Here is a 16,965-nt window from a genome sequence, read left to right as displayed (position 1 = left end):
ACGGTAAATGGTCTGGGAGAAATCCATAGACAGAGGACATCTCCCTTAGGAAAGACATAATTTCCTCACCAGCCCGAAGGCTACAAGGACGGAACATATCCTTTTTGCGTGCTTACTAATGTTGACTTTATGATTGAAAGAATTATGTTTATGATGTTAGATTTTACCTACAGATTGCTACGCTAACAGGAATATATAATGGGAAGGATAAAAAATATATATTTTTTTTAAATGTGTATCTAAAAAATTCGTTCTATGCCAAAAAGCACCCGAAACAAGCAATAAAGAATCCTGGATTCAGGCTGGTTGGTTGAGAGACTCAGAAGGAATCACTCCCCAAACTGCTTGGTCTTTTCTGGGAACTGGAGGGCCATCCTGGTGACACAAGATATGCGAACATTCACTAAACTCGTAATGCATAGTGACACTTCAGACCAAACTCTTTGCACAAATCAATTTAGGGTAAAAACAATGCATCCACACTTTCATTGCAGTGGTTCAACCCCCCTTACCCCCTCCTCTTTACCCCAGGTACTCAGACACACACAAGGAAAAACATAGTATACTGTAGAGATATCTCACAAAGAAAATACAATATATAAATAAATACCAGATTTATTACATATAATGTGAAGGGTCAAATATTATACCCGACTGTTGAATACTAAGTGTTTCTCAAACATTTTTCATTCCAAAGCTTCGGATAAAAGGAGGAGTGACAATACTTATCCAGAGAGCCGTTCCAGTCCTACTCCAGTCCTGCAAAACAGACGCAAATAGTAGATATGTTAGATTAATAGGCACCATACGAGAACAACAAGTCTTTCTAGCCAACATATATGCTCCTAATTCTGAACAGATGGACTTCTTGAAAGACATTACACAAATTCTATCCGGAATTAAAAAAGAAATTCAAAACGTTGTGGGAGACTTGAACCTCACACACGAACCCCTTCTAGGCAGAACCTCAATAAGTAATGCAAACACTAATAGGGACACACGTAACTCAATGAGCTTCCAAATGTTCTACAAATCCCAATTCATATCAGATGCCTGGAGAATTAAAAACCCAACTACAGTGCACTATCCCTTTTATTCTCAGGTACACCACACATACTTCAGGTTGGACTACATACCTATTGACAAAGTATTGATCCCTACGATTACTCATGCTAAATATCAAGCAATCACATGGTCTGAATTTAGAATTAAATGTAGATCTCTACAGACAAACTCAATCCCAAATGTATTGGAGACTCAATGAGACAATGCTATGCAACCCATTAACTATAGATCAGATAAGGAAGGAGATTAATTTAATACAAATTGTACGCCTGAGATGCCACAAAACAAGGTATGGAAGGCCCATAAGGTGGTCATCAGAGGAACATTTATATGTATATCCTCACATAACAAAAAAGAGTAACAAATGAATAGATGAACTCACTCAGAAAATAACTAATTTAGAGGAAACACACACAAAAAAAACCACGAAGGAAACCATGGTCCCAAATCTGAGAGGAGTACTAAATTTATTACTCCAAGACAAGGCCTATTACTCTAATTCCAACAAAGCAGACACTCTCCTAGCAGTCAAACGAAACAATCTCAAACAAATAATAACTATTAAAAAGATTATAAATAAAGATAACTCCCTAACCTCTGATCCAAAATAAATATGCAAAAGGTTTGAGTAATACTACTCTTCACTATATAATCTAAAAGTACCCTCAGAGCCTAATCTTCAGAAAGGCACATGCCTTGCGGATAACATAAAAGATAGTGGCATACATAAAATAACTCCTGACGTGATACAAGTCTTAGACCAACTAATCCAACCTGAAGAGGTAAAAAAGGCAATTAAAACATTAATAATACCAAATCACCAGAACTGGACGGACAATCCAATAAATATTATAAAAAATGTGCAACAACCCTCACCCCCTACTTTACTAAGGTATTTAATCTCTTTATGGAGGGTAACAGATTCCCTGAAACTATTACCAAAGCAACTATCATTATAATACACAATTAAGGTAAAATAAACTCCAACTGCACCAGGCTACCGGCCAATATCCTTATTAAATTCTTATATCAAGCTATATTCAAAGATCTTGTTGTCCAGGGTCAATGCATTCCTGGCACAAATCATACATCCAGGTGGATAATAGATCGTATCCAAGCAGAAAATGCAAATAAACCTGCCAACTGTGATTTTAAGCCTAGACGCCGAGAAAGCATTCGACAGAATCTGCTGGTGCTACATATTTGAGACCTTGAAAACTGTAGGCTTGGCAATAAATTCCTGACAGGAGTTAAAGCTCTATATACCTACCCAACAGCAGTAGTGAAAGTATGGGGCTATATGTACACCCCAATCTCGATATCAAATGGAACCAGACGAGTGTGTCCCCTACCCTTTTAATCTTCAATATGGTAATTGAATCCCTAGCAGCCAGGATACGTCAAAATATAAATATCGCAGGAATAGATGTAGGCACAAAATCATTCAAAATATCCCTTTTTGCTAACAACAGTACTCACATTAACTAACCCTTTAATCATCTTACCAAATGTCTTCTAGGAAATAGAACAATTTGGAGCATTCACAAATTTTTAAATAAATAATTCGAAAACAGAAGCACTCACTATGACAATAGAAAAGATATGTGCTACGCTATTCGTTAAATATATAAGTGACTAATAAGTGCACTAAAAACACTTAAACTTAAATGTTATAGTATGCTCATGTGGCTACCCTGGTCAGATGGGACATAGTGAAAAAGCAATACTGTGCGGCGACTAATGTGAATAATAAAGTGCTTACTGAAGGATGCAGATTAAACTAATGCAACCAATGTAGAATCAACATTAGATAATCAGAAAAAGTCTTAAAAAGTAAATCCGATAAATACAACCGTGAACAGTGTCCTTTTATAAATGTCCAATCACTCCATGGCTGATGAAAGGATCAGGGTTGAACTCAGCATATGAAAAAAAGGAAACATAACAATCATAGTGTGATATTGTATAAGAAAATCAATATTAAACCTATTAGTTAAAGAATGGTGAATTCCTCAGAGGTAGGAAATACTCAAGAAAGTAAGATAAAAAAGGTGCATTTAATAAACATTATAAAAATCACATGTAGAACTTTTACAATAGAATCCACACCTTGTACCAGCAAAAAATTGAAATCCTACATACAGGAGATAAGTAGGTAATGCACATTGGATAGTAATCTTTATAGGAAGTGGCTGTCTCTCTTCTCCGGTGATACTCTTGTGGGGCTAATCTCCTAACATCACAGAGCCCTAGCTAGGTAGCTCTCTGTGGCATGTTTGCATTCCCTTTCTGGGACCTGCATATCTCTTCTGTGCTTTGTTGTAGGGGTCCTAACTGTTAAGGCACTGTCCCTAGATAAAACATAATAAACAGGGGGGCACTAATCTCTTCTTTACAGGGGTTACTTTCCGCCAGCCTCTACTCCCCGAGGCTCCTACTCCCCTCTCCTACTGGAACCTAACTTTCCAGAACATTTCCTCTGACTCGTATACCCCCTATCACGTAGTTGCATGTGTCATCACAGTACAGAGCCTATCATCCACTGCTTACTATTAACTACTTAGAGTACATTAGTCACCAACACAATGAGGTGTGGGGGGTTACACGTGTTATAGTAAGCTCACTTGGTGCATATTTTTTATTTTATTTTTGTATTTGAGTGCTGTTCTGGGGTTATTTTGATGTGGTGGACAAGCATATAATACTTTGGCCAAATTATGTAACCGAAACCTTTATTTGAAATAAATATTATAAATATTTTTCGATGCGTGATGTAAGTCATAGGACAGGGTTAAAAATTAGTCAATGTTGGGTTTGAGTGGTTTTTGATGGGCTTTGATCTTGTGTCTTGCTTTTAGCCAACCACCCTTTCATCGCTACTACCAAGAAATAGGAGATCAACAGAAGAGATTGTATGCTTTGAATTATTTTGAAGACTTCTGATGCCTCAATGGTAACCGAATGCTTGGGACGGTTTTCTTTTTACATTCTTTACATACTGTCTTTTGTAATAAGATTGTCAATCAAACCTTCCATTTCAAGGCAAATTGCCAATTTCCACTCCCTACCCTGTAAAATAATTTTAATGCCATCATTAAACATTTAAGCGTTGCTTATATTACGCAGGTCACAAATAAATAACATTTTAACTATACTGGATTTAATCTCACTAAGGAAGCTAATTACATTGATAAATTATTGGAAACATTCGTTTAGCCTCCATATGGAATAGTACCTTTAATGAACTACGGTAGAAGCACCACACAGGCAAACCGGTGCCCATAACGTTAAGTTTGGTAATATTGGGTGGCTTAACATTAGCCACAATCCTTGTGAAATATCCACGTGAAGTCACAATCTATTTTAACCACAAGGTGTACATAATATGGATCCTGATCCGCCCAACAATATTATGTAAAGGATTTCAGAGACCTATAAATAAGACTTATTTACATATGATGCAATGATGTAATAAACACTCTGGAATAATAGTAGTGCACTCTGTGGTGTTAGAGACAGACTTTATATCACTGTATGATATGACCCTTCATTGGAAGTGGTGCATACACCCATTGTTTTCTGTGTTTTAATATTACTTGAAAGGATAGACTGGGCTTGGACATTGGTCTTTTAGGACTTTGTCCAACTACTGTATACATTCACTATTTAAGTGTTAAGTGTCTCCCAAAGGTAGAGTTCATTTTGGATGCTGCTTGCCTCTGTATATAAAGGACATGCTTATGTATTTATTAGGACATGCTGAAAAAACATAAAACATTACTCTAGCTTATGAACACATTTGAATAAAAATATATTGGAAAAGTCATAGTGCAGTTACAGTCTTGTACAGTATTGTGCAGAAATGACAGATTTCCATCTGCAATAGGCTCATATTCAGAAGGCTGTGATGTTGCCTTGCCTTTTTTGTGGAAGAGATTGAAAGCAGAAATCCCACCCATTGTCTAAACTGTTTGTTTTTTTTGTTTGTTCTTACAGAATTTAAACCTGAGTCCCTCCAATGATGTTGCTGCTTCTTATTGGCCCACAGGATCTGAGAGATTTGGGGGCCATTTTGATTTCCCTAAAGTGAGATGAAGCACCAGTGAATAAACTGGTATTCTGGGGAACAAGGGGTCCCTGGAGCTAAGAATAACTGTGGAGGACCTCCCAGTTCCAATGCAAAAAAAAGATAATGTCTTTTTTAAAAGTATAGGTGGGATTGCTGCTTTAAGCTCCATTTAAACAATGAGTTGTCTGCCATGAATCAATCTGCCATAGAAAAATGGGAAGTTTTCTCATAATTACTCAAGGAAGCAAAGTTCAATCGGCACCCTGCAATGGGACAAATAATTGTCACAGGAGCCTGTCTGTAGAAAATCCAGGCTAGCCAGTTCTGCCAGTCTCTTAGTATGAGGAACACATTCCTTGCATTGTTCCGTTGTTTGCAGTGATAGGTTGAGGTATATACTGTAGTCAAAAGAGAAGCGAGCATCTTCAGCTGAGCATTTATATCTTACAGTACCTTTCAAATGATTGCATGAAACCAAGTCATTGAACCTACCACTGGAAATATCTGTCAGTTCTTACCTAACTATGGGTACTGTCAGGAAACTCAGCCTTCAACTCCTAACGACACAAAAAAGGTAGGAATTGTATATGAGCAGAACCTTTCAAATATTAATTTCCCTTATTTTTGTCCTCTTTGGTGCTTTTGTAGTTAACCACTTTGCTGGTGTCTCCTGTTGAGCTTCTGAGTGTGTACAATGTTGAGGTGCACAGTAGTATGAACTACCTCTACTTTATTTATTTCAGTACTATCAAATAAACATGTGATGTAACGTAGCTTGGCTCCTACATGTTCTATGCCTTCTTTTCCCTCTACTTATTGATCACCATAGTCTCCTCCTTCTTCACCTTTTTGCTGCTGGAGGAGGGATCAAAGGTGATGCCTGTTGCTTGTGGTGTTAGGTTGCGGTGGGGATGCTCCTTGCCTGCCGGACACTACATGGTGGTCTTGAGATGACAGGAGTTTGAGTTATTTTCATTTAGACGTACAGTAAGATTTGTACCATACAGGGCCGGGGCAAGGGTATTCGGCACCCTGAGCAAACCTCCTCCACTTCTCACCCTCCTCCTCGTCTTCTCACACGACCTCAACCTCCTCTTCTCACACCCCCTCCCTCCTCTTCTCCCACCCCCCTCCTCCTCCATTTCTCTCACCCCTCCTCCTCCACTTCACTCACCCCCTCCTCCTCCACTTACCTCACCATTCATCTTCTTTCACCTCCTCCTCTTCTCTCACCACCTCCTCCACCTCTTCCCTCAGCCCCTCCTCCTCTTACCTCAACCCCATGCTCTGTGCCCACCGCCCATCTCTACGCCACCCTGTTCCGTGCCCACCACCCGTCGACCGTTTTCATCCTCCACTCCCGCTGCCCCCAAAAACGTGCTGCCCTAGACGACTGCCTAAGTCACCTAGTGCACCGGCCCTGGTACCACAGACAAAAATAGCAATGCCTAGTTTGTAATGCAAAACGGAATGCCTCTTCAACTAGGCAACAAGCTCAATACAATTGTAGGTACAATAAAAGATCTGTACCTTATATATTTGTATTACATTAACGCACAAGTGAATTTGTGTTAAAATATACACCTACAGTAGATAAGAAACGATTATGAAATTCCTGTGGAAGGAATAGAGTTAGGGTGACCAGATTTACAAAAGTAAATTAATTTTTTTTTTTTATAAAACAAATGATTTTCACCAACTGCGCCCCTTCTCCTTTATGTCTCTCTACCCCGCTCTGTCCCCCCTTCTCACACACACACACACCCCTTTCTCTCTCCGTCCCCCCATATCCCTCTATTCTCGTTCTCCCCACCCCTACATTCTCATTCCACCCTTCCCTGTCTCTCTCTCCCCCATTCTCTCTCTCTCCCCCCATTCTCTCTCTCCCCCCCCCATTCTCTCTCTCTCCCTCCCCTCATTCTCATTCTCTCTCATTCTCTTCCCCCATTCTCTCTCTCTCCCCCATTCTCTCTCTCCCCGCCTCTCTCTCACTCCCCCCACATTCTCTCGTTCTCTCTCCCAATTCTCTCTCCCCATTCTCTCCCTCTCTCCCCCATTCTCTCCCTCTCTCCTCCCTCTCTCCCCCTCTCTCCCCTCCCTCTCTCCCCCTCTCTCCCCTCCCTCTCTCCCCCTCTCTCCCCTCCCTCTCTCCCCTCCCTCTCATTCTGTGTCTCTCCTCCATTTTCTGTCTCCCCCCCCCATTCTCTGTCTATCTCCCCCATTTTCCGTCTCTCTCTCTCCCCCCATTCTCTGTGTGTCTCTCTCTCCCCCATTCTTTGTGCCTTCTCCCCCATTCCCCCCCATTCTCTGTCTCTTTCCCCTCCATTCTGTCTCTCTCCCCTTCATTCTCTGTCTCTCTCCCCCCCCCATTCTCTGTCTCTCTCCCCATTCTTTGTCTCTCTCTCCCCTCCCCCATTCTGTCTCTTTCCCCTCCATTCTCTGTCTCTCTCCCCCATTCTCTGTCTCTCTCCCTCCCCCCATTCTCTGTCTCTCTCTCCATTCTTTGTCTCTCTCCCCATTCTTTGTCTCTCTCTCCCCTCCCCCATTCTCTGTGTCTCTCCTCCATTTTCTGTTTCTCTCCCCCCCATTCTCTGTCTGTCTCTCTCTCCCCTCCATTCTCTGTCTCAATCCCCCATTCTCTGTGTCTTCCCCCATTCTCTCTCTCCCCCACTCTCTCTCTCCCTCTCTCACCACATTCTCTCGCTCTCTCTCTCCCCACATTCTCTCGCTCTGTCTCCCCCCATTCTCTCTCTCCTCCCATTCTCTCTGGTCCCATTCTCTCTCCCCCCATTCTCTCCCTCCCTCCCTCTCCTCTCGCCCATTCTGTGTCTCCTCCATTTTCTGTCTCTCTCCCCCCATTCTCTGTCTCTCCACCCCATTCTCTGTCTCTCTCTCTATCCCCCATTCTTTGTCTGTCTCTCTCTCTCCCCCCATTCTCTCTCTCTCCCCTATTCTCTGTCTCTCTCTCCCCCCATTCTCTGTCTGTCTCTCTCCCCCATTCTATGTCTCTCTCTCCCCTCCCCATTCGCTGTCTCCCCTCCATTTTCTGTCTCTCTCCCCCCCATTCTCTGCCTCTCTCTCCCATTCTCTGTGTCTCCCCCCATTCTGTGAAACCCCCCAATCCCTCTCTCACCTCCCCCATTCTCTCCTCCCCCATTCTCTCTCTCCTCCCCCATTCTCTCTCTCCTCCCCCATTCTCTCTCTCTCCCCCCCCCCCATTCTCTCTTCCCATTTTTTCTCTCTCTCTCCACCCCTTCCCCCCATTCTCTCTCTCCCCCATTCTCTCTCTTCCCCCCCATTCTTTCTCTCTCCCCCCCCATTCTCTCTCTTCACCCCCCTCCCCCCCATTCTCGGCTCTCTGTCCCCCCATTCTCTCTCCTCCCCATTCTCTCTCTCTACCCTCCATGCCCCCCCCCACATTCTCTGTCTCTCTCCCCCCACCCCCTATTCTCGTCTCTCTCCCCTCCATTCTCTGTCTGTCTCTCTCTCCCCCACCCCATTCTGTGTGTGTCTCTCTCCCCCATTCTCTGTCTGTCTCTCTCTCTCCCCCACCCCATTCTGTGTCTCTCTCTCCCCCCATTCTGTCTCTCTTCCCCCATTCTCTGTCTCTCTCCTTTCCATTCTCTGTCTCTCTCCCCTCTATTCTGTCTCTCTCTCTCTCTCTCTCCCCCCTTTCTCTGTCTCTCTCCCCTCCATTCTCTGTCTCTCCCCCCTCCATTCTCTGTCTCTCTCCCCTCCATTCTGTCTCTCTCCCCCATTCTCTGTCTCTCTCCCCATTCTCTGTCTCTCTCCCCCATTCTCTGTCTCCCCCCCATTCTGTCTCTCTCCCCCCATTCTTTGTGTCTCTCTCCCCCCCCAACTCTGTGCCCCTCTTCCCATGCTGTGCCGCTCTCCCCATGCTGTGCCTCTCTCCCCACACTGTATCTCCCCATGCTGTGCCTCTCTCCCCACACTGTATTTCCCCATGCTGTGCCTCTCTCCCCACACTGTATCTCCCCATGCTGTGCCTCTCTCCCCACACTGTATCTCCCCATGCTGTGCCTGTGCCTCTCTCTCTCTGCCTCTCCCCATGCTGTGCCTGTGCCTCTTTCTGCCTCTCCCCATGCTGTGCCTGTACATCTCTCTGTGTCTCTCCCCATGCTGTGCCTGTGTGTATCTCTCTCTCTCTCTGCCTCTCCCCATGCTGTGCCTGTGCCTCTCTCTGTGTCTCTCCCCATGCTGTGCCTGTGTATCTCTCTCTCTCTCTGCCTCTCCCCATGCTGTGCCTGCGTATCTCTCTCTCTCTCTGTATTCTGGAAGCCAGAGGGTCACGTGGTGATGACTTAGCTCAGATAGTGTCAACTCGCCCTCTTTTCCAAGCACGACAAGGTCTGTTTCTTTTCTTACTTTATTTTGGGGAAAGCAGGTAAATACAGTTGCTTGTGTAGAGGTGTAGGTCTAAATCTCTGTGTGTGCTCAGTAGTAAAGGGAGTTGAAAAGATAATTCTGCAGCACCTTACAAGGGTTACAGCCAGGTACTCACGAGTCCAGGGAAAATGGTGGAAAGGAAAAAGCAATGTCTGCTGGGTAGTAAGATAGTCTGGGGACAGACCATCTGTGGCCAGAGCAGAGGGGGAGAAAGCAGACTAGCCCATTAGAGAGAAAGGCTGGGGCTGCCATGGCAACTCACAGGAGTGTCTGGGGAAGCTACAACATGTAGCAATAATGTTACATATTAAATGCAGCAAGCTGCTGGGAGAAGGGAAATGGCACTGCATTTACCACACAAACACTATGTTTGTGTGCAGAACCAAACACATACAGCTGGCATTAATAAGCTGACAAGCAGGGCTGCGAGGAAAAAAGGGGGGGGTGAGACAGAAGTGTAGACAGGGGTATACCTGTTCCATGACACTCCCCGTCTGGTATCTGTAGATACCACTATATAACATGCTATGTGGAACATATGTGCAATGCAAACATAACATAACAATGCAAAGGTCCATATTCTCGTAGCAAGGTGATACCGGCTGGTACCACTGGCGTCAAGGATCTTTGGCCAACCTTCCAGTAAGGGAAGCCAAGTGGTTTCACAGCTGTTGGTTAGCTTGATGCACCACAATGTCTCTCAAAAGTCTATGGCATTGGTAATCAGTTTTTCTCTATCACAGTCCGATTTGGGCATTAGGAGAATAGTCTCTGTAATAGGTCTCAAAAAGGTTTTAACGATCCCCTTCTGGGCCACTCGTACTTCCACTTTGCGAACCTTTTCGTCTTCGCTTGGGATAGTTCTGATTATAAGTCCCATGGGCCATTCGTTTCTTGCCACCTGTTTATCTTTCAATAGAACCACATCTCCCACTTGGATATCTGGTTTTACCGTTTGCCATTTATGGCGTTCTTGGAGTGTCACCAGATACTCGCGTCTCCAGCGATCCCAAAATGTATTGGCCAAGCGCTGCACCTGTCTCCACTGCCGTTTGTACATATCCTTAGAGTGGAAGCCTTCGACTGGGGTGGGGACGTTCCCCACTTTCTGGGTCAGCAGCCTTGCTGGTGTCAAAATGCTTGGCGATTCTGGATCTGTTGACACTGGGATCAAGGGCCTGGCATTGACTATCGCTGATATTTCGGCCATGAATGTGGTTAACACTTCGTGAGTGAGTCAAGTCAGATCGGTTTTTAGCATTATAGAATCCAAGATGTGCCGAACCACTCCGATCATGCGTTCCCATGCTCCGCCCATGTGAGAGGAGTGAGGAGGGTTGAATATCCACGTGCACTCTTGGTCGCGCAGGTATCTTTGGATACTATTGTCTCTATTGTCCTTAGTGTTTATTTGTAATTCCTTACATGCTCCAACAAAATTGGTGCCACAATCGGAGCGTATTTGTTTAACTGGTCCTCTGACTGCAAAGAACCTTCTGAGGGCATTTATGAAGTTTGAAGCGTCCATAGATTCTATAACCTCGATGTGTATAGCTCGCATACTCATGCAGGTGAAGAGTACCGCCCATCGTTTGCTGTTTGCTAGTCCGCCTCTAGTTCTACGTGAGATGACCATCCAGGGCCCAAATACATCGAGTCCTACATGGGTAAAGGGGGGTTCTGTATTAAGTCTGTCGATAGGTAGATCCGCCATCCTTTGGTCTTGGCTTTTGCCTCTCAGCATTTGGCACCTAACACATTTGTGGAGATTACTGGCCACGCACCTTTTCATGCCAACGACCCAAATGCCCGCCGCCCTAATAGCGCCTTCGGTGAAGTGTCGTCCCTGATGCATGACTTGTTCGTGGTAGTAACGCACCAACAAAGTAGCGATGTGATGCCGGCCAGGGATGATAAGAGGGTTGCTTTCCTCCCTGCTCAGTTGAGACTTATTGAGGTGGCCTCCTACTTTCATGAGGCCGTCGTTGTCGATGAAGGGATTCAACTTCCAAAGTGGACTGTTTTTGTGAACACTCTTCTTTCCGCGAATGCAATTGATTTCTTCCGCATACGTTTCTCTCTGAACATGACTGAGAACAGTTTCCTTAGCCCTTGTGATTTCCTCTACGGTGCGCAGCTCTTTGCAGATGTGCCAACCGTGGCAGCTGGTAGTTTTACCATCTGGTGTCTGGCGGAAGGAGGAGGCTATATGTCCGAGATGGGCTACTGCTCGCAGAAGAGTCGTCCACCTTGAGAAGCGTTGGAATCGATGTGATCCGATTGCGTTTTTGTGCGATACGTTGGTGAGTACCACGGATACTTGTGGGGGCCTTATCTCCGCATCCTTCTCGGGATCCACGAGTTCAAAGTCGCCAACTGGGGTTGGTGGCGTTTCCACAGGCTGCGCAAGAAACATTGGTCCTGTGAGCCACGACGTATTCTGCAGTTGAGATGCGGGTACTGATCTGGTGGCATGATCCGCGGGATTTTTATCTGTGGGCACGTGGTGCCATTGTTCTGGTTGGGTTGACTTCCTGATTCTTTCTACGCGGTTAGCTACGTATACGTAGAATCTCCTCTTCTTGTTCTATATATGTATCCCAGTACCACCTTGCTATCTGTGTAGAGTTTGACGGCATCTGGTTTGCTGTCCATCTCATTCTCGATAAGCTCCGCCAGTTCTACTGCTAACACGGCACCACACAGCTCGAGTCTGGGTATAGTATGGTCGGTTTGTGGTGCCAGCTTAGCTTTGCCGAGGATGAACCTGATGTGGCAACTTCCTTCCACGTCCGTGGTTTTTAGGTAGGCCACCGCTGCTATAGCTTTGGTGGAGGCATCCGAGAACACACAGAGCTCTTTGCTGTGTGCGGTGGTGAGAGATATAGGTGAATAGGGGCGTGGGATCTGAAGTTGCTCGAGGGCCTTCAAGGAGTGCTTTCACGTTTCCCACTCTTTCCGTTTTTCTGGAGGTAGTGGGGTGTCCCATTCCTGTTTTTCGAAGGACATTTCTCTGAGAAGAGACTTCCCTTGTATAGTGACAGGAGCCACGAATCCTAGCGGGTCGTAGAGACTGTTAACGGTGGACAGGACTCCGCGACGTGTGAAGGGTTTTTCTTCGATGGCTACCTGGAACGTGAAGGTGTCTGTTTTAAGATTCCAGCTTATCCCCAGGCTCCGCTGTATGGGAGGCGTATCGGTCTCCAGATCCAAATTCTTGAGATCGTTTGCTTGATCATCTGCGTGGAACGCCTTCATCACTGTGGCACTGTTGGAAGCTATTTTGTGCAACCTTAGGTTGGCCTTTGCTAACATCTTTTGTGTCCTCTTGAGTAGATCTATGGCTTCTTCTTCGGTGGGAACTGATTTTAACCCGTCGTCCACATAGAAGTCTCTTTCGACGAAGCTCCTGGCGTCTCTCCCGAACTCTGCTTCTCCGTCTTGGGCCGTTCTTCTGAGGCCGTAGGCAGCCACCGCGGGTGATGGGCTGTTCCCGAAGACATGTACTTTCATGCGGTGCTCTGTGATTTCATTATCTATGTCGTCATCTTGGAACCACAGGAATCTTAGGTAATTACGGTTGTCTTCTCGCACAAGGAAGCAGTGGAATATCTGTTGAATGTCCGCGGTCACGGCGATAGGTTCCTTGCGGAAGCGGATCAGCACTCCCAGAAGACTGTTCGTCAGATCCGGCCCAGTGAGGAGAACATCGTTTAGGGAGACTCCCTGATGCTGAGCACTGGAGTCGAATACCACTCGAATTTGGCCAGGTTTCTGGGGGTGGTAGACGCCAAACGACGGGAGGTACCAGCATTCTTCGCCTTCTTTCAGCGGGGGCGCCGACTCTGCATGGCCACTGTGGAAGATTTTTTGCATGAAGGCCACAAAGTGTTCCTTGGTCTCCGGTTTCCTTTGTAGGTTACGGCGGAGTGAAGCGAGCCTACACATGGCGTGGTCTCTGTTGTTTGGGAGGCGTCTTCTTGGCGAGCGGAAAGGTAGTGGGGCCACCCAACTGCCTAATTCGTCCTTGAAGAGCTCCTTATCCATCAACCTCAAGAATTCTTTGTCTTCCATTGATGGCGCCTGTTTGTCATCGTCTTTTGTGGTCTGGAACACTGTATCTCCTAGGCCATTGGGGTGTCTTCCTGCCACGGGCGCGTCTCCATAGTTCCTTTTGGTCTCAAACTTCTCGTGGACCTGGAAGTGGTTCGGACAGGGTTTGAAGTGGGATGCGCGTCCATTCTCCAGCAAGTTTGTTCGTAGGGCGCCTACGTTGTCGGGTCCTCGTATTCTGTCTATGCACACTTCTCCCACTACCACCCATCCTAGATCGAGCCTTTGAGCGGTTGGGCCGTTGTGGTCCCCGTTTCGCTGTTCGCGGATCTTGTGTGCTCTCATTATGTCCCTGCCAAGTAGCAGCATGATCTGGGCACCTTCGTCTAGTGGTGGGATACGATCGGCAATAGCTTTTAGATGGGGATGGTGTCGCGCCACGTCTGGTGTGGGGATCTCACTCCTATCTTCTGCCATGTGATTGCACTCGATGAGTGTGGGAAGGGGCATGCTCACTTTGCCGTCTATCGAGCATATGGTGTAGCCATTTACTCTTCTCCCTGTAGTCTTCATCCTGCGCACGTTCTGAGAGTGTAAGGAGAAGCACTGTCTTGAATATTGAACATGTCGAAGAATTCTGACCTGACCAGTGAACGGTTGCTCTGGTCGTCGATGATCGCGTACATCCTTCTAGCTCTTTGGGGTTGTCCCTCTGGGTGCACAGCTACCAGACATATTTTTGAGCAAGATCTGACGTCGTTCCCTTCTCCACATACTTCTGTGCATTTGGACGCTACCGATGTAGTGGGGGGTGTATCTCCCACCTCTTCCTCCCCGCCCTGCTTTGTCGGGGGGTTAGGGTTCTTGCTTGCTTTGGGCTTCATAGCTTCTGGGTGTAAAGCGGCTATGTGCCTGTTGCTGTCGCACTCTGTGCATTTCATAGCTTCTTTGCAGTCCTTGAATAAATGAGTTGTGGAGGCACAACATTTGAAACAAGCTCCCCATTCTCTGAGTAAGTTCTTTCACTCCTCTATGGGTTTCATTCTGAATCTGACACACTTGTTAAGCGGGTGCGGCCTTTTGTGAATAGGACATTCTTTGTTGAGGTCCCTTGGTTTCTTGCTCCTGTCGGCCGCCTGGCCGGGACTCGTGTGGGTCGTGGGGGGCACGTCCGTCCTGTGGACCGAGATGGGTGTTCTGGAGTCCTTGTATCTCGCTGTTGACCTTTCGTTCCTCGGGTGGCTGGCGCTGGATGTGGTTTGCGCCCCTAAGATGAAGCTGGGGTCGTTCCTTGTCTTTGCTGCTTCGTGAATGAAGCTCAAGAAAACAGAGAATGGGGGGTAGACGACTTGCTTCTCCCTTTTGTATTTGGAACCTAGTGAAATCCACCTTTCTTGGAGGTTGAAGGGTAGCTTCTCCAGGATGGGCCTCACTCCACGAGCTGAGTCTAGGACGTTGAGACCTATTAAGGAATGGTCTTTCCTCGCGAACTCCAGTTCTTGCAGCAGGTCTCCAAGATCTCGTAACTTCAAGTAGTCTTTAGTTGTGATCTTGGGGAAGCTTTCGACTCTTTTGAAGAGCGAATCCTCAACTGCTTCGGGGCTGCCGTAGGATTCTTCCAGCCTTTCCCACACTAGGTCCAGACCTACTTGGGGTTGATGCGCGTTCGCTGCCCGCAGTCTTTTTGCGTACTCTCTGCAATTGTTCCCCAGGAACTTGACTAACAGGTTGAGCTCTTCCCTTGCTGAGAAGTCCAAGCTGTTGATTGCGTCTTTGAACGTGAACTTCCACGTCCGGTAGTTCTCAGGGCGGTCGTCGATGCAGATGAGCCCTGCTTGTACCAGGTCGCGCCGGATTATGTACTTGGCTATGTCTGTCAGACCTGAGGCATCGGCGTGTTTTTCCCATTCTGAGGTAGTTGCTGGGACGGTCTGTGCGGTCGCCTCTTCCTTGGCGTGGACGCGTGATGGCTGTTGGCTAGTGTGAGGGGCTGTTTTCTCCAGCGTGGGTGTACCTGGATGGCGAGCCTGTTGTGGTGCATCCGTGTGCGCGCTGGCGTGTGGATCACTGTTGCGGCTGTGGCTATCCCAGGCAGCATGTGCCATTGGTGGAGCAGCGTCTTCTCCTCGTGGTCCTAGCGAGTCTTCGGTGTCTGTGGTGTCACTCCCTCCGTATTGGGATGGTGCGCTGGTGTTTACGCTGAAGAGGCTCCTTACGTAGTCTTCAGTGCAAACGAACAAATCAATATAAGCCCTCTAAAAAGCGCTGGCCTACACACTAATTAAAGTGAAGGTGGTTATATCAAAAAATGTGATTGACAATAATGTGATATAAATATAAATATAAAGCAGCCTAAGGAACAAAAAAACAGCAGATTATTCCAAATCTGTACAAACAATACTAATACACAAATTAATCGTTCCTGGCGCTGTGAATAAAGTCCAAAAATACCGTGAACCAACAAGGCAGTCTCTAGTATAGGCTTCCTTAGGCAGGTTGATGGTCTTGATAGTGATATTTCAGACAGGGGAGTTGTAGTCCTTATGAATGATGTTCAGCTGTTTCTGAAATAACAGAAAAGACAACAGGGCACACCAATTGCGTAGTGTGTTTCTTCAATTGTCTCCCTATCTAAAGTCCTAGAATCCTACTTACAGGATATGGGCTAGCAACATTCAGTTGAGAGAATCTGTGACATCCGTCCCTTTCCTTCAGATCATCTCACGGATCCCACGTGGTCTGGTCTGCTGGAATCTCCCTCACTCAGTGTCGATTTTTCACTCCAACACTCCCACAGGTTCAAGAGTGGGAGGGGGGGAGGGGGTGGAAATTAAACAATACTAGTGTGATATCGTACAGGATTTAATAGCTCAAGAAAAAACGTTAAAATCACACTTACATAAATACAGGGTATCAAATACCGCACAAACTGCCGTCCGCAACCTGCACTGCTCCTATAGACTGCCGAGGAGAGAATCGCCGCACGCTACACTCGATACCGGAACCTCGAGTGACGTCAGCGATGCCGCAAACCGGAAACTGGAAACCGGAACTCTCCTCGCGTCAGGAACTACGGGTGCTCAGACGTTCCAAATCACTAAGCTCCTCCTCCCTACGCGTTTCGTGACCCTGACGAAGTGACAATGTCAGTCTCATATTTTTCGCGGGCCTTTTGTGTCAGTGTGACTGTCCGTTTGGGCCTCGCGCCTGACTGCGCCTGTTGCGGTTGCGCGGCATTCTCTGTGTCTGAGTGATTGCTTTCCTGCGTGATGTCTGGTGAGGCTCTGAGTTCTGCCATGCTGTAGGTATGTGTAGGCCTTTTGCCAGTGCGTGTGGCGTGCGGTCTTTTACCTTGTCAGCGATGGGTGTCT

The 16,965-nt window shown here is 46.4% G+C and overlaps 1 protein-coding gene across 2 annotated transcripts in view; it reads left to right on the top strand.

Moving 5' to 3' along the window:
- The first annotated feature begins 5,540 nt into the window (after positions 1–5,540).
- The window catches only part of ARHGEF37 (Rho guanine nucleotide exchange factor 37), a 110,249-nt gene continuing 98,824 nt past the window's right edge, over positions 5,541–16,965 (top strand). For both annotated transcript variants that reach the window (XM_075600944.1, XM_075600946.1), the window contains exon 1: positions 5,541–5,708. In XM_075600944.1, coding sequence (XP_075457059.1) covers positions 5,659–5,708 — 50 coding nt within the window. In that variant the 5' untranslated portion in view covers positions 5,541–5,658. The remainder of the gene's footprint in view (positions 5,709–16,965) is intronic.

The sequence above is a fragment of the Ascaphus truei genome, chromosome 5 (assembly GCF_040206685.1).
Source record: "Ascaphus truei isolate aAscTru1 chromosome 5, aAscTru1.hap1, whole genome shotgun sequence".
In the NCBI taxonomy this organism is placed as follows: Eukaryota; Metazoa; Chordata; class Amphibia; order Anura; family Ascaphidae; genus Ascaphus; species Ascaphus truei.
The sequence above is the reverse complement of the archived record's forward strand: the minus strand, read 5'-3'. Positions and strand labels throughout refer to the sequence as shown.